Source organism: Aulonocara stuartgranti (assembly GCF_965226115.1).
Source record: "Aulonocara stuartgranti genome assembly, chromosome: 18".
NCBI classification, from domain to species: domain Eukaryota; kingdom Metazoa; phylum Chordata; class Actinopteri; order Cichliformes; family Cichlidae; genus Aulonocara; species Aulonocara stuartgranti.
Window position 1 is genome coordinate 24809921 of NC_138954.1, and position 24189 is coordinate 24834109.

At 38.5% G+C, this 24189-nt stretch overlaps 1 protein-coding gene across 4 annotated transcripts; it reads left to right on the forward strand.

The window, feature by feature from the left end:
• Positions 1 to 24171, forward strand: agfg1b (ArfGAP with FG repeats 1b). Of its 4 annotated transcripts, none has more exons than XM_082513154.1 (12): positions 2 to 361; positions 16122 to 16215; positions 16481 to 16596; positions 17253 to 17391; positions 17550 to 17703; positions 17897 to 18007; positions 20860 to 21004; positions 21278 to 21357; positions 21462 to 21554; positions 21765 to 21923; positions 22471 to 22565; positions 22685 to 24171. In XM_082513154.1, exons 1-12 carry the CDS (start codon positions 195 to 197, stop codon positions 22742 to 22744), a joined length of 1413 nt encoding a protein of 470 aa, XP_082369280.1. In that variant the 5' UTR covers positions 2 to 194; the 3' UTR covers positions 22745 to 24171. The 4 variants fall into 4 exon arrangements, with proteins under 4 accessions (XP_082369282.1, XP_082369280.1, XP_082369281.1 ...); XM_082513155.1 differs by having other exon boundaries at positions 17900 to 18007; XM_082513156.1 differs by lacking the exon at positions 17897 to 18007 and having other exon boundaries at positions 1 to 361.
• The last annotated feature ends 18 nt before the right edge of the window (positions 24172 to 24189 follow it).

Sequence of the window (24189 nt, forward strand, 5' to 3'; positions counted from 1 at the left end):
GCTCACTTTTTTCGCGTGTAGGAGAAGAAGTGTGCCAGTCGGTCCGTAGACCTCTCACAGCAAGGTGTCTCTCAGACCACAGTTACCGCCGTAGTACGCGGCAAGTTTGTCCTGAAGACACCCGTCCTGCCCCGCGTCCCTTGACCAAACTCCCCCCATCCCTAGGTAAAACAAGCCGTTTTAGTTTTTCGGTCATGGCGACGAGTGCGAAGCGTAAGCAGGAGGAGACTCATCTGAAGATGCTCCGGGAAATGACTAGCCTGCCCGCGAATAGGAAATGCTTCGACTGCGACCAACGCGGCCCGACCTATGTCAACATGACAGTGGGCTCCTTCGTCTGTACCACCTGCTCCGGGATCTTGTGAGTGTCCTTTTTGGCCAAAGTGTTGTATTTATTCTTTAGTGTCCCACGGTTGGACGGCGGTGGGGACACCGGCGCTGACTTGGCGGTACCGTTAGCTAGTTAGCTAGTGTTAAAGTGAGGACAGGTAACGCAGACGTTACCTTCGGTTCAGCCCGGAGCTGTCGGGCTGGGATGGGCGGTGTTAGCAGATTAGATTGTTTACATCGCTGCTTTAGTGTGATAACATGTGCTATTACAAAACACACAGGGTGAGTGAGGGGGCTGTGTCAGTGGCTTGATTGTGTGTGTGTGTCTAGGGTAGCACGCCTAACGCTGGGTTCGTAACTTTGGCTGACAGTCAAATATTTGACCACCGGGTTCAAAAACGGCACGTCATGGGGGGGAACCTCCTCTAGTTGAACTTTAGCTGGACCTCTGAGAAGGCTTGTCGCAAGAACACACACACATCCAGATAAGCAGAAGCAGGGTGAGTCTCTGAAGTTGGAAAGTAACTGAAGAGCAGCTGGGCCAGTGGGTCGCCTGCAACTGCGACTGAACCACATCTTCCTCATAATGTCAAATCATTGTGAAATCGCAATTCAGGCAATAAACCGGATCAGCGCAATATGCTGTCCCCCCACACCCATTAAGTTGCTGATACTGAGGAAACATTTCTGCGTATCCTGCTATCAGTATACAGCATGGTAATTACTTAAGACAAGGTGTTGCCAGCCACTGCTTACCCTTTAAATTGGACATGATAGTTTTTAGCCCTGTATTCAATTATTAAATTCTATTAGAGTAGCTCTGCATGATTGACAGTTCAGCATAAAGCTTGTCTGTCTTATGCCAGGCTTCAGTTTATAACAAGTCTGTCTAAAACAAGTTTAAAGCTAATTTTCTTTTAATTGGCAGCTCCTCACAAACAGAAGGTTTGGACAGCAGGTGGGTGGGGCTTCTATACTCACACATTGTCCTGACCATATTACCGTATATCTGGTTTCTCTGACATCATATGCATCCCAAAATGGAAAAAACAAGCAAACAAACAAACAAAATGCAAATGGGATTTTAAATATGTTAAAGTATTAGCACACCAACTAAAAAGTGATATCAAAAGACTGGGGACTTGTATAGGGTGTACTCCCACCTTTTGCCATATGGTAGTTGTGTTAGGGTTAGGGTTAAGCAGCTACAGGAAATGTTCGTTGGAAGTTGTTGCTGCTCGTTATAGAGTTTGTCATGTAATTTTTTTGTACAGTCTGCACTTCAAGTGATGAATCATTGTGTTGAGTAAATATGTGTTCGTGAGTTAATAGTTTAGTCAGATTGTGAGTGTAGATGATTGTGACTCAGAAGAACACAATTTATGAGGAGTCGCTGTAAGAAATCTTGGTATTCACATTTTTTTTTTCTGGCAACTGGAAATAATTAGATGAATAATCAGTTTCTCAAAATGAGCTTTGTTCTATGTGGACAGGTCTATACAATGATTTGGTATGTGCAGACCAAATACTAACTACTGTACTTTTCCCCATGTTTAGACAAAGTGTTGAAGGTCTGTCAAGTTGCAGTTTACATCAATTTTTACATCAATCCTGGTTTCCAATGACAGTGTCTCTTTGTTGACGTGAATTCAGTTTGTTTTAAATGAATTTTGTTTTTCTTCAGCAATAGTTTGGGTTTGAGGACGTTCTGCTTGAGGCAGATTTGGATGTATTTTTTTTAATTAGTGTGAATGCTTGAAAAGCATTCACAGTATTGTTCTTCTAATTAGTGTGAATGCTTGAAAAGCATTCACAGTATTGTTATTCTAATCTTTATTAGTGTGAATGCTTGAAAAGCATTCACAGTATTGTTGTTGTAATCTTTATTATTATTATTATTATTATTATATTTTATTCTGTATTCCGTACGTTTTTTGTAATCCTACTCCTTCAAAACCGTTCAACTTAGAAAAACCATTCCAACACCGTTAGATTCCTATTCTTTTGGACAACACTGCTTCCATTTTTCATATTTTTAACATTTATATTTTTAATTTTATTCAACTTTATTCAACAAAAATTTATAATGTATTTCAATGGGGAGACCCTTCAAATCCTCATTCAACTTACTCATTTTTAAACTCTTACTACTTCCACATACATTGACATAGAGCAACCATTCAAACTTTAAAACGAAGACAAGACATTCAACTATTCAACTTGCATTTATCTTTTCAATATCTATTATACTTTTTCTTCAGTTCCAGTTTAAGTTTCATGATGTTTTTTCACCCGTTTCAGAGTTTATAATGGGTGTGTATGGGACGGAATGTTGGGGCTAGAGTGAGGCAGCTCAACTGCTAGAGTGAGAGGAGCAAAAAAAATAATCTTAAAATCTTTTTTAAAACTGCTGCTGTGTCCGCAGCGTTTGCTCTACAGGTATGATTTTACCCTCAAAACGTAGCCATGGCTGTCCTCTTTCATCCAATGTGTTTACTATTGTACTAGGTGTTATGGTTCTTTCATAAATGTCACCAATGCACAGCCTCCTCCCTCCAACTCTTCCATAGACTCTAATGTTAAAATGGCTCAGAAGGTTCGTTTGAAAATCAGAAGAGCATGGTGTCTTTCCACTGTCACCACGTCCATATAATAAACTCCACAGACATGAAAACTGAGAATTTGGTAGACTAGACATTGCTGTCGCTCACAGTGAAAGAATTTTGTCAATACGACTTTTACTTTTCATTTGGGAACGATTTGTTTCGGCCTGACTTTTCTGTTCATTTTAAGCAGCAAAAGTGAGGTGCATGTCTGTGTACGTGTGTATGGAGCCATTGGGTGCGGTCACTATAGCAACCAGGCTCACACCTGCCTGCTTAACGAGCTCTGCCTGCCACTGTGCCAAGATTCATCTTAAGCACTTCTCTTTCAACTGCTGCTGTGTCCACAGTGTTAAAGCCATCATTTTACCCTCAAAACGTCGCCATCGTTGTTCTTTTTCCAACATCTTGTCTTTCAAAGCTCAGAGATGTAAACTTTTTAAACTGTGTGGGTCCAAGTGGAGGGATCACATTTTAGTCATTCAGTGATTCAAAGAATATGACCTTTTAATATTCTTTCAGATGTTTTCTGACTCTAAATGTTCTTTTCTCATTTCTTAGGTTTTTCTAATTTACAATTAAAACATTTTCAGCTTTTTTCCAACTTCTTCTTCTGTGTAACCTTCAGCTTTTAGCAGTTCAGCACTTTTGTTTTCAGGTTAAATTCGGGTTTTTTTTTTTATCTCATTCAAAATTTTTAACTTAAATTCAGTAATTATTTCATTTCAATGCATACATTCAGATTCAAGCATTCACACTGCAGTTTCTTCAGAAAATGCACTTTCTAGTTATTATTGTGTGGATGCTTAAGCATCCACACTATTGAGTTCCTGTTTCTCTTTATTCTTTATTATTATTCTAGTTGCTTCCGTACACTTTTTGGCACTTAACTACTTCCACAATTTTCAGCCGATTTTCACCGTTCAAATTTTAAACTATTCTGCTATTTCTGCTAATGTGCGCTATGACTTTTGCTATTTTTAACTATTATACTTTTTAAAATATTAAGCTTTTTTCCTTTAATTTGTCCCATTGAAATGAATGGGAAACTTCAGCAATTCTGCTAAAATTTGCTTGTTTTTGAAACTTAACTACTTCCTCATATTTTCACCTAGAACAACCATTCAAACTTTAAAATGTTCACAAATTATTGGGCTATTCAGGTATGATTCAGCTTTTTCAAATCTTTTACTGTTTTACTTTTATGCCTCTTAAAGTTTTGAGTTGCAAAATTGTGATTTTTCACAAAATACATGTGTTGTTATGGTTGCTATGCTCTTGGCTTCCAGTGTGCCACTGAAGGTTTTGCAATTTTCACTTCATGTCCGAACAACTTCCTGCTACTTGCTCAATTTTCACTCAACTTCCACAAATTATACATCAAAACGTAGGTATTTTTGCTGGCTTTCAGAAAATGTCACCATCATTGTTGTGGGATTTATAGAATTTTTGCAAATCTCCTCAGACTAACACAAGGTCAGAAAACTCTCCATATAAAGTGAATGGAGAGCTTGTTCAAAATCACCGCTGGATTTCTGTAATGAGAGGCATATTCGAATCGTCATATCTCCTTAACGAAGCAAAGTTAAGACATGAGGCTTGTCCCCGAATATCTTCAGACACCCCTGACGCTCACAATTCAAGAATTTCTTTCTCACCTATTACCGTTCTGAAATGAGTTGGACTTGTTTGAGGGTAGGAAATTCGTCCTTCGCTCAGATTTCTTCAGATTTCAAACTGTGGAAATGAACCACTTTTTTCTCTCGTCATAACTTTTTGTTGGATTTCCACAGAGACCTGAAAATTTCCATGATTGTTCACCAAAGCCTGCTGTCTCTTACGGTGAAAGAATGATATCGATACTCCAAATAGATTTCGAGTTAGAAAGCGTTGTTTGAGGGCAAGTCAAGGCAGTTTTTGCTTCGCTCTACTCAGTTATGGTGCATTACAAGTCAAATATCTTTAATAATTCATATTTTAATGATAAATTGTAAACACTGGAAGATTCCCCCATCTCTTCTGAACAAAACGGTGTAAGAATGACCGCTCTAGCCCCTACGGTTTGGAAATTATGGTCATTTGTTTGAGGGGAGTCCTCACTATGAGAAATAGGCTGCAATAATCCTGTGCCTCTCTGTGCTGCGTGTGTAAAAAGAGGCACATGTTTTGGCGGGAAAAAGTACACAGCCTCTCTGATTGGTGGATTCAAATTCAGCAGCTCCCAGGCTGACCTAGAAACTTACTTCTCTCTCCCTGTGCATTTTTTTTGCTGATTTTTTCATTTAACAAGTATATTTGAGGGACCCTCAGCATGTTCAGCATTTTTTCAGCTGTCCATTTTGCTTTTCCAATTTTTCTGTTTAACTTATTACTATTGTGCTAAATAATACTATTTCTGCTATTTTATAAGATTTGTGCCTAATATAGTATTTCTGCTAAATTACAATATTTCTGCTTTTTATACTGTTTGTGCTAAAACATAGTATTTCTACTAAATGTAGTATTTATGCTTAATCATACTATTTCTGCTTTTTATGGGATTTGTGCCTAATATAGTATTTCTGCTTTTTATAGGATTTTTGCTCAAACATAGTATTTCTGCTAAATGTAGTGTTTATGCTTAATCATCCTATTTCTGCTTTTTATAAGATTTGTGCTTAATATAGTATTTCTGCTAAATTATAGTATTTCTGCTTTTTATAGTGTTTGTGCTAAAACATAGTATTTCTACTAAATGTAGTATTTATGCTTAATCATAGTATTTCTATATATTTCTGCCAGGTCCCCAGGCAGCCAATCCTCTGTGAGGACTTAGACATTCAAATTTTCAAATCAGGGCCTGCACGGTTTCCCAGCCAATCATATATGTGTCCTGAGGCATTCAAATTTGCATATTGGGGCCTTCATGGCTTCTAAGCCAGCCAATCATATCTGAGGGCTGAGGAATTCAAATCCACAAATCAGGGCCTGCACAGCTTCCCAGCCAGCCAATCATGTATGTGGGCTCCAGGTATTCAAATTTGCATATTGGGGAATTCGTGGCTTCTAAGTCAACAAGTCATCCATGTCATATATCTCTAAAAATTCATATTTTAATGATAAATTGTCAACACTTGAAGATTCCCCCATCTCTTCTGAAAAAAACGGTGTAAGAATTACCGCTCTAGCCCCTATGGTTAGGAAATTATGGTCATTTGTTTGAGGGGAATCCTCACTATGTGAAATAAACTGAAAGAAGCAGGTCTATGTCTCTGTGCTGCGTGTGTAAAAAGATGCACCTGTTTTGGCGGGAAAACGTAAACAGCCTCTCTGATTGGTGGATTCAAATTCAGCAGCTCCCAGGCTGACCTAGAAACTTAGTCCTCTCTCCCTGTGTGTGTGTGTGTGTGTGTGTGTGTGTGTTTAGTGGGAGAGAGAGGACCCTGCCCTTATTTGACAGCATGTCATTGTAGGATTTAAATTGAACATAGTTAGACTGGTTGACTGGATTAGAGCCTGTGTTTGTGTGTCCCTCTGTGCATTTGTGTTTCAATAAGTTATTACTATTCTGCTAAATCATAGTATTTCTGGTACTTTTCGGTACTTGTGCTAAATACAGTATTTCTGCTAAATCATACTATTTCTGCTTTTCATAGGATTTATGCCTAATATAGTATTTCTGCTAAATTATAGTATTTCTGCTATTTTATAGGATTTGTGCCTAACATAGTATTTCTGCTAAATTATAGTATTTCTGCTTTTTATAGGATTTGTGCCTAACATAGTATTTCTGCTAAATTATAGTATTTCTGCTTTTTATACTATTTGTTCTAAATTATAGTATTTCTGCTTTTTATAGGATTTGTGCTTAATATAGTATTTCTGCTAAATTAGTTTTTCTTCTTTTTATAGTATTTGTGCTAAAACATAGTATTTCTACTAAATGTAGTATTTATGCTTAATAATAGTATTTCTATATATTTCTGCCAGGTCCCCAGGCAGCCAATCCTCTGTGAGGACTGAGACATTCAAATTTTCAAATCAGGGCCTGCACAGTTTCCCAGCCAATCAAATAAGTGTCCTGAGGCATTCAAATTTGCATATTGGGGCCTTCGTGGCTTCTAAGCCAGCCAATCATATCTGAGGGCTGAGGAATTCAAATCCACAAATCAGGGCCTGCACGGCTTCCCAGCCAGCCAATCACATATGTGGTCTCAGGCATTCAAATTTGCATATTTGGGAATTCGTGGCTTCTAAGTCAACAAGTCATCCATGTCATATATCTCTAAAAATTCATATTTTAATATTAAATTGTCAACACTTGAAGATTCCCCCATCTCTTCTGAACAAAACGGTGTAAGAATGACCGTTCTAGCCCCTACGGTTAGGAAATTACGGTCATTTGTTTGAGGGGAGTCCTAACTATGAGAAATAGGCTGCAATAATCCTGTGCCTCTCTCTGCTGCGTGTGTAAAAAGATGCACCTGTTTTGGCGGGAAAAAGTACACAGGCTCTCTGATTGGTGGATTCAAATTCAGCAGCTCCCAGGCTGACCTAGAAACTTACTTCTCTCTCCCTGTGTGTGTGTGTGTGTGTGTGTGTGTGTGTGTGTGTGTGTGTGTGTGTGTGTGTGTGACAGAGAGAGAGAGAGAGAGAGAGAGAAAGGCTTTTAATGGGATGATCTCATTCTAAGATTTAAATTCAATATATTTAGACTGGTTGACTGAATTGGATCTTGTGTGTGGGTCTCTCTGTGCATGTGTTTCCTCATGTGTACATATTTGTGATTGTGTGGCTGTAATAAATTTTTTTGCAGATTTTTGTCATTTAACAAGTATATTTGAGGGACCCTCAGCATGTTCAGCATTTTTTCAGCTGTCCATTTTGCTTTTCCAATTTTTCTGTTTAACTTATTACTATTGTGCTAAATCATACTGTTTCTGCTATTTTATAAGATTTGTGCTTAATATACTATTTCTGCTTTTATAGGATTTGTGCTTAATATAGTATTTCTGCTAAATGTAGTATTTATGCTTAATCATACTATTTCTGCTTTTCATAGTATTTGTGCTTAATATAGTATTTCTGCTAAATTTAGTATTTCTGATTAATTATAGTTTTTCTACTAAATCATAGTATAGTATTTCTGCTTTTTATGGGATTTGTGCTAAAACAAAGTATTTCTACTAAATGTAGTATTTGTGCTTAATCATACCATTTCTGCTTTTTATAGGATTTGTGCTTAATATAGTATTTGTGCTAAATTATAGTATTTCTGCCAAATTATAATATTTGTGCTAAAACATAGTCTTAATTTAAAATTACAATATTCATAGTTCATCACAGTGTCTCTGGTAAATCACAATATTTCTGCTCTGTTGTACTATTTTTCTAAATCATAGTGTTTCTGTAATGTTTAAGTATTTTTGGCTAAATATATTCTTTCTGTTATCTTATACTATTTCTCCTAAATTCTTGTATTTTTGAGAAGTTATCATGTTTCTGGTAAGTTACAATATTTCTGCTAAATTCTGCTATGCTATTGTATTTCTGCCAAGTATTATGTTTCCTCTAAGATATTGCAGTTCTGCTAAGTTATTCCATTTTAGCAAACTTCTTTTGCTTCTGCAAAGTTTTTACAATTTCTGCAACTTTTCAGCTTTTTCAGCTAGTTTTTGCATACAGCTTCAGCTTTAAGCATCCACACTGCATTTTCGCAGGAAATGCAAATTTTTCTAGTTATTAGTGTGAATGCTTGAAAAGCATTCACAGTATTGTTATTCTAATCTTTATTAGTGTGAATGCTTGAAAAGCATTCACAGTATTGTTGTTGTAATCTTTATTCTATTTTATTATTATTCTGTATTCCGTACGTTTTTTGTAATCTATCTCCTTCAAAACCGTTCAACTTAGAAAAACCATTCAAACACCGTTAGATTCCTATTCTTTTGGACAACATTGCTTCTATTTTTCTCATTTTTAACATTTATATTTTTAATTTTATTCAACTTTTTTCAACAAAAATTTATAATGTATTTCAATGGGGAGACCCTTCAAATTCTCATTCAACTTCCTCCTCTTTAAACTGTATCTACTTCCACATACATTGACATAGAGCCACCATTCAAACTTTAAAACGAAGACAAGACATTCAACTATTCAACTTGTATTTATCTTTTCAATATCTATTATACTTTTTCTTCAGTTCCAGTTTAAGTTTCATGATGTTTTTTCACCCGTTTCAAAGTTTATAATGGGTGTGTATGGGACGGAATGTTGGGGCTAGAGTGAGACAGCTCAACTGCTAGAGTGAGAGGAGCAAAAAAATTAATCTTAAAATCTTTTTTAAAACTGCTGCTGTGTCCGCAGCGTTTGCTCTACAGGTATGATTTTACCCTCAAAACGTAGCCATCGCTGTCCTCTTTCATCCAATGTGTTTACTATTGTCCTAGGTGTTATGGTTCTTTCGTAAATGTCACCAATGCACAGCCTCCTCCCTCCAACTCTTCCATAGACTCTAATGTTAAAATGGCTCAGAAGGTTCGTTTGAAAATCAGAAGAGCATGGTGTCTTTACACTGTCACCACGTCCATATAATAAACTCCACAGGCATGAAAACTGAGAATTCAGTAGACTAGACATTGCTGTCACTCACGGTGAAAGAATTTTGTCAATACGACTTTTACTTTTCATTTGGGAACGATTTGTTTCGGCCTGACTTTTCTGTTCATTTTAAGCAGCAAAAGTGAGGCGCATGTCTGTGTACGTGTGTATGGAGCCATTGGGTGCGGTCACTATAGCAACCAGGCTCACACCTGCCTGCTTAACGAGCTCTCTCTGCCACTGTACCAAGATTCATCTTAAGCACTTCTCTTTCAACTGCTGCTGTGTCCACAGTGTTACAGCCATCATTTTACCCTCAAATTGTCGCCATTATTGTTCTCTTTCCAACACCGTATCTTTCAAAGCTCAGGCATTTAAACTTTTTAAACTGTGTGGATCAAAGTGGAGGGATCACATTTGAGTCATTCAGTGATTCAAAGAATATGACCTTTTAATATTCATTCAGATGTTTTCTGACTCTAAATGTTCTTTTCTCATTTCTTAGGGTTTTCTAATTTACATTTAAAACATTTTCAGTTTTTTTCCAACTCCTTCTTCTGTGTAACCTTCAGCTTTTAGCAGTTCAGCACCTTTGTTTTCAGGTTAAATTCGTTTTTTTTTTTTGTTTTTTTTTAATCTCATTCAATATTTTTAACTCAAAATTCAGCAATTAATTCATTTCAGTGCATACATTCAGATTCAAGCATTCACACTGCAGTTTCTTCAGAAAATGCACTTTCTAGTTATTATTATATTTTATTCTGTATTCCGTACGTTTTTTGTAATCCTACTCCTTCAAAACCGTTCAACTTAGAAAAACCATTCAAACACCGTTAGATTCCTATTCTTTTGGACAACACTGCTTCTATTTTTCATATTTTTAACATTTATATTTTTAATTTTATTCAACTTTATTCAACAAAAATTTATAATGTATTTCAATGGGGAGACCCTTCAAATCCTCATTCAACTTACTCATTTTTAAACTCTTACTACTTCCACATACATTGACATAGAGCCACCATTCAAACTTTAAAACGAAGACAAGACATTCAACTATTCAACTTGTATTTATCTTTTCAATATCTATTATACTTTTTCTTCAGTTCCAGTTTAAGTTTCATGATGTTTTTTCACCCGTTTCAGAGTTTATAATGGGTGTGTATGGGACGGAATGTTGGGGCTAGAGTGAGGCAGCTCAACTGCTAGAGTGAGAGGAGCAAAAAAATTAATCTTAAAATCTTTTTTAAAACTGCTGCTGTGTCCGCAGCGTTTGCTCTACAGGTATGATTTTACCCTCAAAACGTAGCCATCGCTGTCCTCTTTCATCCAATGTGTTTACTATTGTCCTAGGTGTTATGGTTCTTTCGTAAATGTCACCAATGCACAGCCTCCTCCCTCCAACTCTTCCATAGACTCTAATGTTAAAATGGCTCAGAAGGTTCGTTTGAAAATCAGAAGAGCATGGTGTCTTTACACTGTCACCACGTCCATATAATAAACTCCACAGGCATGAAAACTGAGAATTCAGTAGACTAGACATTGCTGTCACTCACGGTGAAAGAATTTTGTCAATACGACCTATACTTTTCATTTGGGAACGATTTGTTTCGGCCTGACTTTTCTGTTCATTTTAAGCAGCAAAAGTGAGGCGCATGTCTGTGTACGTGTGTATGGAGCCATTGGGTGCGGTCACTATAGCAACCAGGCTCACACCTGCCTGCTTAACGAGCTCTGCCTGCCACTGTACCAAGATTCATCTTAAGTACTTCTCTTTCAACTGCTGCTGTGTCCACAGTGTTACAGCTATCATTTTACCCTCAAATTGTCGCCATTATTGTTCTCTTTCCAACACCGTATCTTTCAAAGCTCAGGCATTTAAACTTTTTAAACTGTGTGGATCAAAGTGGAGGGATCACATTTGAGTCATTCAGTGATTCAAAGAATATGACCTTTTAATATTCATTCAGATGTTTTCTGACTCTAAATGTTCTTTTCTCATTTCTTAGGGTTTTCTAATTTACATTTAAAACATTTTCAGTTTTTTTCCAACTCCTTCTTCTGTGTAACGTTCAGCTTTTAGCAGTTCAGCACCTTTGTTTTCAGGTTAAATTCGTTTTTTTTTTTTGTTTTTTTTTAATCTCATTCAATATTTTTAACTCAAAATTCAGCAATTAATTCATTTCAGTGCATACATTCAGATTCAAGCATTCACACTGCAGTTTCTTCAGAAAATGCACTTTCTAGTTATTATATTTTATTCTGTATTCCGTACGTTTTTTGTAATCCTACTCCTTCAAAACCGTTCAACTTAGAAAAACCATTCAAACACCGTTAGATTCCTATTATTTTGGACAACACTGCTTCTATTTTTCATATTTTTAACATTTATATTTTTAATTTTATTCAACTTTATTCAACAAAAATTTATAATGTATTTCAATGGGGAGACCCTTCAAATCCTCATTCAACTTACTCATTTTTAAACTCTTACTACTTCCACATACATTGACATAGAGCCACCATTCAAACTTTAAAACGAAGACAAGACATTCAACTATTCAACTTGTATTTATCTTTTCAATATCTATTATACTTTTTCTTCAGTTCCAGTTTAAGTTTCATGATGTTTTTTCACCCGTTTCAGAGTTTATAATGGGTGTGTATGGGACGGAATGTTGGGGCTAGAGTGAGACAGCTCAACTGCTAGAGTGAGAGGAGCAAAAAAATTAATCTTAAAATCTTTTTTAAAACTGCTGCTGTGTCCACAGCGTTTGCTCTACAGGTATGATTTTACCCTCAAAACGTAGCCATGGCTGTCCTCTTTCATCCAATGTGTTTACTATTGTACTAGGTGTTATGGTTCTTTCATAAATGTCACCAATGCACAGCCTCCTCCCTCCAACTCTTCCATAGACTCTAATGTTAAAATGGCTCAGAAGGTTCGTTTGAAAATCAGAAGAGCATGGTGTCTTTACACTGTCACCACGTCCATATAATAAACTCCACAGGCATGAAAACTGAGAATTAGGTAGACTAGACATGGCTGTCGCTCACGGTGAAAGAATTTTGTCAATACGACATGTACTTTTCATTTGGGAAGAATTTGTTTGGGCCTGACTTTTCTGTTCATTTTAAGCAGCAAAAGTGAGGTGCATGTCTGTGTACGTGTGTATGGAGCCATTGGGTGCAGTCACTATAGCAACCAGGCTCACACCTGCCTGCTTAACGAGCTCTGCCTGCCACTCTGCCAAGATTCATCTTAAGCACTTCTCTTTCAACTGCTGCTGTGTCCACAGTGTTACAGCCATCATTTTACCCTCAAATTGTCGCCATTATTGTTCTCTTTCCAACACCGTGTCTTTCAAAGCTCAGGCATTTAAACTTTTTAAACTGTGTGGATCAAAGTGGAGGGATCACATTTGAGTCATTCAGTGATTCAAAGAATATGACCTTTTGATATTCATTCAGATGTTTTCTGACTCTAAATGTTCTTTTCTCATTTCTTAGGGTTTTCTAATTTACATTTAAAACATTTTCAGTTTTTTTCCAACTTCTTCTTCTGTGTAACCTTCAGCTTTTAGCAGTTCAGCACTTTTGTTTTCAGGTTAAATTCGGGTTGTTTTTTTTTTATCTCATTCAAAATTTTTAACTTAAATTCAGTAATTATTTCATTTCAATGCATACATTCAGATTCAAGCATTCACACTGCAGTTTCTTCAGAAAATGCACTTTCTAGTCTTTATTCTATTTTATTATTATGGATTCCGTACGTTTTTTGTAATCTATCTCCTTCAAAACCGTTCAACTTAGAAAAACCATTCAAACACCATTAGATTCCTCTTCTTTTGGACATGACTGCTTCTATTTTTCTCATTTTTAACATTTATATTTTTAATTTTATTCAACTTTTTTCAACAAAAATTTCCCATGTATTTCAATGGGGAGACCCTTCAAATTCTCATTCAACTTCCTCCTCTTTAAACTGTATCTACTTCCACATACATTGACATAGAGCCACCATTCAAACTTTAAAACGAAGACAAGACATTCAACTATTCAACTTGTATTTATCTTTTCAATATCTATTATACTTTTTCTTCAGTTCCAGTTTAAGTTTCATGATGTTTTTTCACCCGTTTCAGAGTTTATAATGGGTGTGTATGGGACGGAATGTTGGGGCTAGAGTGAGGCAGCTCAACTGCTAGAGTGAGAGGAGCAAAAAAATTAATCTTAAAATCTTTTTTAAAACTGCTGCTGTGTCCGCAGCGTTTGCTCTACAGGTATGATTTTACCCTCAAAACGTAGCCATCGCTGTCCTCTTTCATCCAATGTGTTTACTATTGTCCTAGGTGTTATGGTTCTTTCGTAAATGTCACCAATGCACAGCCTCCTCCCTCCAACTCTTCCATAGACTCTAATGTTAAAATGGCTCAGAAGGTTCGTTTGAAAATCAGAAGAGCATGGTGTCTTTCCACTGTCACCACGTCCATATAATAAACTCCACAGGCATGAAAACTGAGAATTCAGTAGACTAGAAGCTGCTGTCGCTCACGGTGAAAGAATTTTGTCAATACGACTTTTACTTTTCATTTGGGAACGATTTGTTTCGGCCTGACTTTTCTGTTCATTTTAAGCAGCAAAAGTGAGGCGCATGTCTGTGTACGTGTGTATGGAGCCATTGGGTGCGGTCACTATAGCAACCAGGCTCACACCTGCCTGCTTAACGAGCTCTGCCTGCCACTGTACCAAGATTCATCTTAAGCACTTCTCTTTCAACTGCTGCTGTGTCCACAGTGTTACAGCCATCATTTTACCCTCAAAACGTCGCCATCGTTGTTCTCTTTCCAACATCTTGTCTTTCAAAGCTCAGAGATGTAAACTTTTTAAACTGTGTGGATCCAAGTGGAGGGATCACATTTTAGTCATTCAGTGATTCAAAGAATATGACCTTTTAATATTCTTTCAGATGTTTTTTGACTCTAAATGTTCTTTTCTCATTTCTTAGGTTTTTCTAATTTACAATTAAAACATTTTCAGCTTTTTTCCAACTTCTTCTTCTGTGTAACCTTCAGCTTTTAGCAGTTCAGCACTTTTGTTTTCAGGTTAAATTCGGGTTGTTTTTTTTTTATCTCATTCAAGATTTTTAACTTAAATTCAGTAATTAATTCATTTCAGTGCATACATTCAGATTCAAGCATTCACACTGCAGTTTCTTCAGAAAATGCACTTTCTAGTGTAGCCTTGTTTTACTCCTTTTATGTTGATATTGTGTGTGTGTGTGTGTGTGCATATATTCTCTCTTAGCATTTAAATGTGTGATCTTTGTCCTACACAATCAATCAATAAATCACAACATTTTTTTGGTCATGTTTACTCTTTATGCTAAAGTTCACAAACCAGTTTGTACAAACTTACATTTGGATTTATGTGTCGCAATCCCTGAATACTCACTAGTGTTACTACACAGTTATTTTGCACTGATTTTTGCACTTGATTCAGATCAGCTGATCGAGATTTGTTTGAACTTTTTTTTTTCCATGTGTCCATGGTAAATATGGACAGGGACTTTCTTGTTTCAAAACATTAAACCAAAAGTAAGTTTGGGTTTACAGATTATCCATCCATCAGTTAATTTTTCATCCATCCATCCATATTCTTTCCTTTATACAAATCAGGCTGGCAGGGTGGGCTGGAGCCAGTTCCAGCTGTCATGGGGCGAAAGGTGTGGTGCAACCTAGACAAGTCACCAGTCTGCAACAGAGCTAATACAGAGAGAGAAGCAACCATTCACACTCACATTCACACCTATGGACGGTTTAACATTGCTGATTAACAAACTCCTGCATCACTTCTGACTGTGGGGGGAAGCTGGAGTGATTTCAGAGAGGGAGAACGTGCCGACTACACACAGATTATTTGTTGATATGTTGATATTATTGCGTCTGCTAGAAATCCCTAATAAATATATGTCACGTGTAATTAAACTATGTCAGTAATGTTTAGGATATCAGCGAATTTACAATTACAATCCTAATATTTGAACCTAAAACTATACTAAGTGCAAACATACTTTTTTTGTTGTTGTTCTGTATTTTAGAAATGTCTGTCTGATGTGCTTGGCAGGTCCCAAACAAAGCTGCTTTCTAAAGTTGTCCTTACATGTACCTCCTGTCTCTAAGAAAATCATTTTCAGATGCGTTGGAAATGCTCTTCTTAGAGACAGGAGACACGATGACCACTCTGTCTCCCTGTGATTTCACTGGACATTTTCGCGCAGCTTTTCTCACGCTGGTGTAAATCAGCACTGTGAGAAATCACACAGACTTTGCACAGGGAGCTGAGGGGTTAAAAGGCATTTAATGTCTGGCTCCACGGGACGTGTGTTCTGCATCTATTAATGATATGAAAAGCCCAGGGCTGCTGTTGTGCATGTGTGAAAATGGCTATAAAGTACTCAAGGGTGCGTTCACTCTGACAAGAAGATGTAATGAGGCATCTGTGGTTTGTGTTTCTGTTTGCTTTTTCTTTGTAAACGAACAGCACTGGTTGGCATCCTGCTTCTTTTGTTCTTTAGCTAACAACATATACCTCCTCCACCCACAGGCGAGGACTGAATCCCCCACACAGAGTGAAGTCCATCTCTATGACCACATTCACACAGCAGGAAATCGAGTTCCTACAGAAACACAGCAACGAGGTATCGCGCACACTTTACAGCAAAGCGCTCAGCACTGTCATTTACACTGTCGAGCATTATTTTGATAATCATGTCCTAATTTAGCAGTAGCCTTCTTTATTCAAGTTATTGGCATTCCTTTCTCTTTTTTATATACTCACATTTCTCTCCACCCCTTCCCCCCTTTTCCCTTTACTCTCCCTCACCTCGTTCGTGGCTGTGCCACCACCCCCACCACTATCCTCTCCTTGCCTCCCACTCCCTTCATTCCTGTGCCCCCCTGTAGGTCTGTAAACACATCTGGTTGGGCCTCTATGACGACAGAACATCAGTCGTTCCAGATTTCAGAGAACCGCAGAAAGTAAAAGAGTTCCTCCAGGAAAAATATGAAAAGAAGAGATGGTAACATAACCTTTTATTTGTTTTATCAGGTTTGAGCAGTGATATTTGCATACTTTATTTCACTTTTATATATATCTTTTTTTTAACTGTGTGCAAACATTGGGTAGTAAATACTTTAGAGTGCTAAGAATTCACAAAGTTCTTGTTCAGTCCTTGCTTGTTACTGTCAGCAAAGAAAATGATTGCTGAGCTTTACCTTTGCCAAAAACCATTTTGTTGCTGTGGACTTGGTTAACCATATGTTTGAGTTTGGCAGCACATTCTTCATTGTCTAAGGCTTTCTTTTTCTGTATCATTTTGCTGCTTCTTCTGCAGAATTTTTGGATTTCAAGCACAACTCTCAAATACTCATGTACAAAGCGCGGGGTCAATTTTATCTTCTTTTGAAATACTGTCCTTCTGCCTTTGTCTCAAACACTTACCCAACTTAGTGTCACAAGGGTCATCAACCCTACCATTTATCCAGCACGATAACTAAGTAAATTAAGGTAACAGAAACCATATATGTGAAAATCATCAGACCATATGCTTCGTTTGAGACCTAAAATGATATGTTCCAATAGCTCTTCAGTATGACCATCATGTTATCAAAGCTGTGTGTGCTGGGACTAAACATGGCTTTTGTTTCGTGCTGGTGCTCTTCCCTGGATTTTTAGGTATGTTCCTCCTGACCAGGCAAGGGTAGTAGCAAATGTTCAGGCTTCTGTGTCCGGCTCCTCAGCAAGCAGCACTGGCAGCACACCAGAAGTCCAACCCCTCAAAACCCTGCAGCTCAATAAGACCCCTCTGCGCCAGGTGAGACGAATGCACACAGAGCTTCTTTCAACCCATCGGCCACTCTTTTCCTTTCTCATTCAATTTTCAGCTGAAGAAAAGTCTTGTTTTTTTTGTGTGTGATTTTTTTTTTTTCTTTTTTTTTTTTTTTACAATTTTTTCCTGACTGCACCACCCAGTCTCCAGGGCTAGCTCGTTCCCAAGCTCAGAGCGCTGCTCAGGAGAAGAAATTTGACTTGCTCTCAGACCTGGGTGACATTTTTGCTGCTCCACCCACTCAAACTGCCACCCCTACCAACTTTGCCAACTTTGCACATTTTCCAAACCAGTCAGGTAAGATGTCTTTCATGATTCTCATAACATGTACTGTTATTGTCGTTGTTGTTGTTTTTTTTAATTGACATCCAACTAGTATATACAGATATGCGAACACTGCGTTTTGTCATTGTCCCTTACATTTTTCTCCTGCCATTGTTTTTATTCCCACATTCATTGTCTGTTGTTAATTTTCCCTTGTGTATGGCAGCAGCACCTCAGGGTAATTCAAATACCAACTTTGCCAACTTTGACGCATTTGGAAACACTGCAATTCCATCCCATCAGAGCACATCACCTCCCTCAAAGTCCTTTTCATCAGGTACCACCCTCCCTGCCATTTTCCCCTCCATCTTATCCACATGTATGCACCCTTACTACAGTTTTTCTTTATTCATCTCTCACCTGCTGTGTCCTCTGGGCCAGCCTGCTGTATGCAGGAATGCACTCTGGATGCTCGAGGTTTTTGTTGGTCTTTGTTACTGTTGCTATGGTTATCTCGGATGAGCAGTTGTATTTATTGTACTGCTTTCTGGTCTGCTTGGAGGCCATTTAGAGGATGCGTGCACAGGCAGTGCCCTATAGTGTAACGGTCAGCCTAAACTGGAGGGTACATGACATCTGCACAGAGCTTGCATCCATCCTTTGCTGACAATAGTGCACAACGTGTGGACGCTAGCAGACCATTGCCAGTGTGTAAAGTATAACGCTGGGCTCAGACTGCACAATATTTTTCTCTCCTACCATGGCCATCGTTTCAGCTTAGGGAGTTACAAACTCATAAAATCCTACCTTTCCTTAACCCTTTCTCGTGTCGTGCTTGCTGGACACACTTCACCAAGTGTGTGATATCATCGGGAACCAGGCTGCAGGCTGGCAGGATTCAGAGAATGTAAACAGACGGGCGGGTATGTAAAATACCGTCTGTCTGCTCCATGTGAGCGTTCCAGCCAGAAAAACTGGCAACATCACAGCTGAGGGGCAGAAAAAACTAAACAGTTTGTGGAGAGCTTGTGTTGTTTAACCTCACAGAAGAGACAGAACTGTTGTTGACGAGCTTCTAACATCTTAGTGTTCAGGTTGGTATAATGCGAGGTGTCCCAGAAACAACCTCAGTTTTTATTCAAGATGACATGTTATTAGACAAGAATATAGCCCGTTTTCCCCCCAGACTTAAAACAATGTCCCTTATTGTCCACTAGGACCAAAGTCTCATATCCCAATATGAGACATTTCTCATCCCGATAATGATATATATCACAAAATAGTGCTTTTTCTGTAAATTCTCTGAATCTCGGGCAACTTGACTTGTGTGAAGTGTTTTCAGCTGAGCGTGGCGTACCTGGAGTCGAGTGTTTTGACTGATGCATGAAACTATATATTTTTAGATTTAAGTTGTAACGGACGCACATTTACCGACGAGAAGCAAAAAAGAGCCGTCAGGTGCTAAAAAATAAACCTTAGACTCAAACGTTAGAACAGGCTTTAACCTGCAGCACGCCGCAAAGAAAACGGCGGCCGTTACAACCTATGTCTGAAAATGTGTAGTTTCATGCATCGGTAAAACACTCGACTCCAGATACACGACGCCCAGCTAGAAAGACTTCAGCTACCCGAGATTCACAGAATTTACAGAAAATGTTAAATTTTAGTGATTTATATCGTTATCGGACATAGATGTTTTATATCGGGATATGAGATTTTGGTCATATCGCACAGTGTGCTGTGGGGAAAAGGCTGTTCTAACGTTTGAATCTAAGGTTTATTTTGAGCACATGACAGCTCTTTTTTTGCTTCTCATCCGTAAACTCTGTCCATACTCTTTCATGTGATTCTTGCATAGGTGGTAGTAGGACTGGGCGATATATCGAGTTTTTAAAAAATATCGATATATTTTCATACGAGATATAAGATGTGACAATATCGTTTATATCGATATAGTATATATATGTTACGTTATAATTATACTTGTGGAGCCGCAAGTTTGCCTCGCTTTCGTCCACTTTTGTCTCTATGCAACGTTATTGGGCCTCGCCTCTCCTTCACTGAACACAACTCCCCCTCCCCCATCGCTTCACCTGCAGGCAACGACAAGATGGACACGGCAAATCTCCGTTAACGAGTTACCGCGGATCGCCCCGTGCGTGGGGCTGGACGGCGTCAATGTGTTAACGTGTTAACGAGCTAACCGTGCTAACGACATGACGGCCTAAAATCCTTTCATTTTCTCAAAAATCAACAGTGCGCCTTATGTATGAATTCTGGTTGTGCGTACTGACCGCGAACCGATTTTATGTTGAACACGGCGCTCAGCAATCTGTCAAAAATGTTTTAGTTTGACTTTGGTAAGCTACGGAACTGCACCGCTTGATGGATTGTCGGAGCATTACGGCTACCGTAGTCCGGAGCCTCGCGGAGTGATACGTACTGTGCTTCAACGTAATATTACCATATTGTGTGTGTATAAGGACCATAAATGGCACCTGTTAAGAGACACGGTTACGAAGTGGATTTCAAACTCCAGGCTGTCAGTCACAGCTTTGACTAAGAACTCTCTTTCTGTTCTTACCTTATGGCTTAAAAAAATATATCGAGATATATATCGTATATCGCCATCCAGCTAAAAAATATTGAGATATGAATTTTGGGTCATATCGGCCATCCCTAGGTGGTAGAAGACATTTGTCGTGTTTGAGTCTGTGGTGGGGACCAGTTTGCGGCATAATTTGCATAGTACGGTTTCCTGGTCAGTGTCAGACTTTTCATAACCAAACCAAGGTAGCCCCTCGTTTAGGAATAAGATCCTCGATTTTTTTTGACTGGTCCTTCTGTTTGGAGCTACCTGGTTCTACCTCATCTTCACAAATATTGCTCTAAACCGTGTATTTTGCAACACCACGAAACAAACGATAGTGTCGTTTCGTCATCCGATATATTTCGTCATATCGCACAGCCCTATTGTCCACGTAAGGCCATTTGACAAGTGTTGTGAATACGCATGCACGTCTTTTTAATTTGTGCTCATTTGAAAAAGACTTCCCTTAAGGACAGCGAAGGGAGGTTCCCAGCGAGAGAATTGCTCTTGATCCTTTTAATTATTTGGGTGTGTGTGTTTATGCACGTGGCACTTGATGTTTGATTAGTTCTTTTATTGATGTTAATATTTGTTGAAAGGGGGAGGAGTGCCAATTCCGTCAGTGTCTAGTGCTGCCACTGCCCAGTGTCAGACAGGGAGCCAAAGAGAGGACCGCTATGCTGCTCTGGCTGAGTTAGACAACGAGCTCAGCTTCTCTGCCTCCACAAGCAGCAATGTGCAAGGGTGAGAAAGTGACACACACACACACACACACACACACACACACACACACACACACACACAGTGAGATTTACCAGGAACAGTGAATTTGTTCATGTGGCCTCTCTGCTAAGCTGAAAACACTCTGAAAAGTATTAGAAGAGTATACATTAATTTGATAAGTGTATTTATCAGTGTGATGAACACTTGATGCGGATGCACAAGTGTATGTTAAAAAGGCTGGTAATGCCTCTCGTATCCTTTATTAAACATTCAGTGGCATCATGTTTTTTACAGGAACATATTTGGACCAGCACTGGGTTCATCGCCAGCTCAAAACCCGCCTGTGTTACCCAGTATGCAACCTGGCTTTGGAGGTGCTCATGGTGCTCACTACTACAATGATGCATACAGAAATAAAAAACATTTACCTCTTGTTCATTTAGCTTAAACACTCATTTTATGGCTGTTTTCCATCTAGCCGTCCCATCCACAAATCCTTTCGTTGCTGGAGCCATTCCTCCAGAAATGGCCACCAACCCTTTCCAGACCAATGGCAGAGCTCCAGCTGCAGGTGTGTACGCACTTAGAGTTTAACGTACTTCACTATAAATGTTTCTGTTTTACTTAGACATTTGTGTTACTTTGATGTAACTCAGTTACATTGCCTATTAGCTTTGTGATTTGCCAAAGTATCTAGAATTTACTCCTTGTGTGTGTGTGTGTGTGTGTTGTGGGTATGCGTGTACACTGACCGTGCACACATGCTGTGTGTGTCTCGTAGCCTCGTTTGGTACTGGCTCTATGAGCATGCCTGCAGGCTTTGGGAATGCATCTTCCTACTGCCTCCCCACCAGTTTCAGCGGAAACTTCCAGCAGCAATTCCCTGGTCAGGCCCCCATCCCTTACTCTCAGCCAGGGGCCTATCACCCTCAGTCTAATGGTTAGTGGTCTTCCACATCCCTCCGTCCTCTTACCCTAAGTGTCTGTGCAGTGGCGGCCATTAATTTAAAGGGGTTTTTTTTGCATGCTTTTCTTTTTTTGTTCTTATTTACATAACAGCTCTCTGCATTAAGAATTAAGTTGAAGCCTTGCTGCCTCAAATTAAAGTGCAGCCTAGCAGTGGCAGCTACTGCACAGTGATAAAAGATTGCATTTAGTGTACAAAGCTTTAAGGTCTGCTGTAGTCCAGAATGATGACAATAAATAAAAGTCATAAGGCTCTGTTTACACCTGAATGCAATCCAGCATGCCAGGCCGCGGCTTTCTTTGCAATTTAATTTTTTTAGACTCCCGTAGAATTTTTAAAGGTTTGACTCTTGTCATTAAGTCATTGTAAAGTGGTTGTCTTTATGTCTTTATGTTCTTATCTTTATGGCATGATGATATAACTGTTGTAATAAAATAAAAGGAAAATACTGGCTCTGCAGAGTGCTGGACAGAGCAGTCCCAAACACATTTAAACCCCTTTACCTTTTGTATTCCCCCAGGCCCTGGATACCCAGTCTACGGTCAGAACAAGCCCTCGATCACACCATTTGGGCAGCCCATAGCTGTCCCTGGCATGTCCAATAACCCATTTGTGGTGAGCATGTATTGCGTTCTCAAAAAGCTGTCACACTAATTAAAAATGGCCTGATTGGTTTTTCTGAAAGACTCAATTTTCTCAAATCAGCAATGTTTTTGGACTCTCTCATATTTCAGGCAGGAGCACCAGCCGGGCCATTCCCTTCAGGGGGTTCATCCACCAACCCTTTCCTGTAGCACAGCTCCTGGTCCTCTCCACCAGAGGGCAGCATGCAGCACATATTCAAGGCACCCGTTCAGTCACAAGTGGCAGTACATTTCTAAAAAAGACTTACATTTTTTTTTCTTTATAAAAAAAGTTTACAACACTATGAAGGACTGCAAAGGACTTTATTGAAGACTAAGGGACTGTTATGAGGGCAAATGTACTGTTTGATTATATACATTATATGATTTTATTTTTTTGTTTATAACTGTACGCTCTGTGCATATCACCATTTGTAATCACAATTAAGTACATGTATATGTATAACAAGGACTGAATTAACAAAGGTGAGTATACAGACACCTTGTGGAAAAAAACAAAAAAAAACCCCACTACACACTATCTATGTAGGGTAAGGTAAGGGTATACATTTTAAGACTATTAACAGGGTTCCATTTAAGTCCATGATCTGTACTTGATGCAGGTGCTTCTTTTTCAAAAGGGATATCTCTTTATTCTAGCTTACTGCTACTATACTGGCACTAAGGTGTTTCCTTTTAACATGCAGATCCAGAGTGCAGTCCGTAAGAAACAAATGTTGCCTGTATACCCAGAGCAGCAGCGTCTTTTTAATTTAAAGTAACATCTCACACAGGTTAATGGGGCACAGCAGTGATCCTACACTATTAGTCAAAAGTATGGCCTAAATTTTAGTTTGAAACTAAGTGCAAGTCTTTAGTTAATTGGGCCGGCAGACAACTCAAGATGTTTACAGCTGAAAGGATAAAAAGACAGGCATGTCTGCTAGAGCACAAAAGGCCTTTAATTAAGTACTTCTTGTTTCTGTTACTTTACCTAATTGATAAAATATTTAGTATACTCTCGCAACCTCACTACCGCAGGTGGAATATGTCAGAGGAGATGCTTCAGATATTATATTTTAGGAATATTGTAAAGAGAAAAAGAAAGACTGTTAATGAAAGCTTTGGCGTGTGGGTGTGATCCAGAATGGTTACCTCAAAAAACAAAACAGAGTTGTTCACATGAACATAGATGACTTGTCCTATTGACAGGTTTACCAGAGCCTGCCTAGGCAAACATATACAATATATAAAGTAAAAAAAAACAACCCTGTAAGCTATTCAGCGCACTCCCTCAGTATCTGTCCTCTTCTTTGCCTTGTTTTTTGAAAAGCTTTTGGAGAGAAGGACAGAATAAGGAGATTAATAAGGATATAAGTGACCAAGTTTGCTTTGGAATGAGGCAAAAGAAAAGAACATTAAATCAGGGACTACTACATTACTGGATCATTACTGCGACTCTGGAGGGTCTCAGTTGTACTGCTTATGACTAACAATGAATTTGACAATGTGTTTCTTGTTTTTACAAGACTAGGTAAGTATATGTGTACATATATAAATATATGTATAAATAAATTAAAAAGATTTTTAACTAGAAATTGTGTCTTATTTATTTG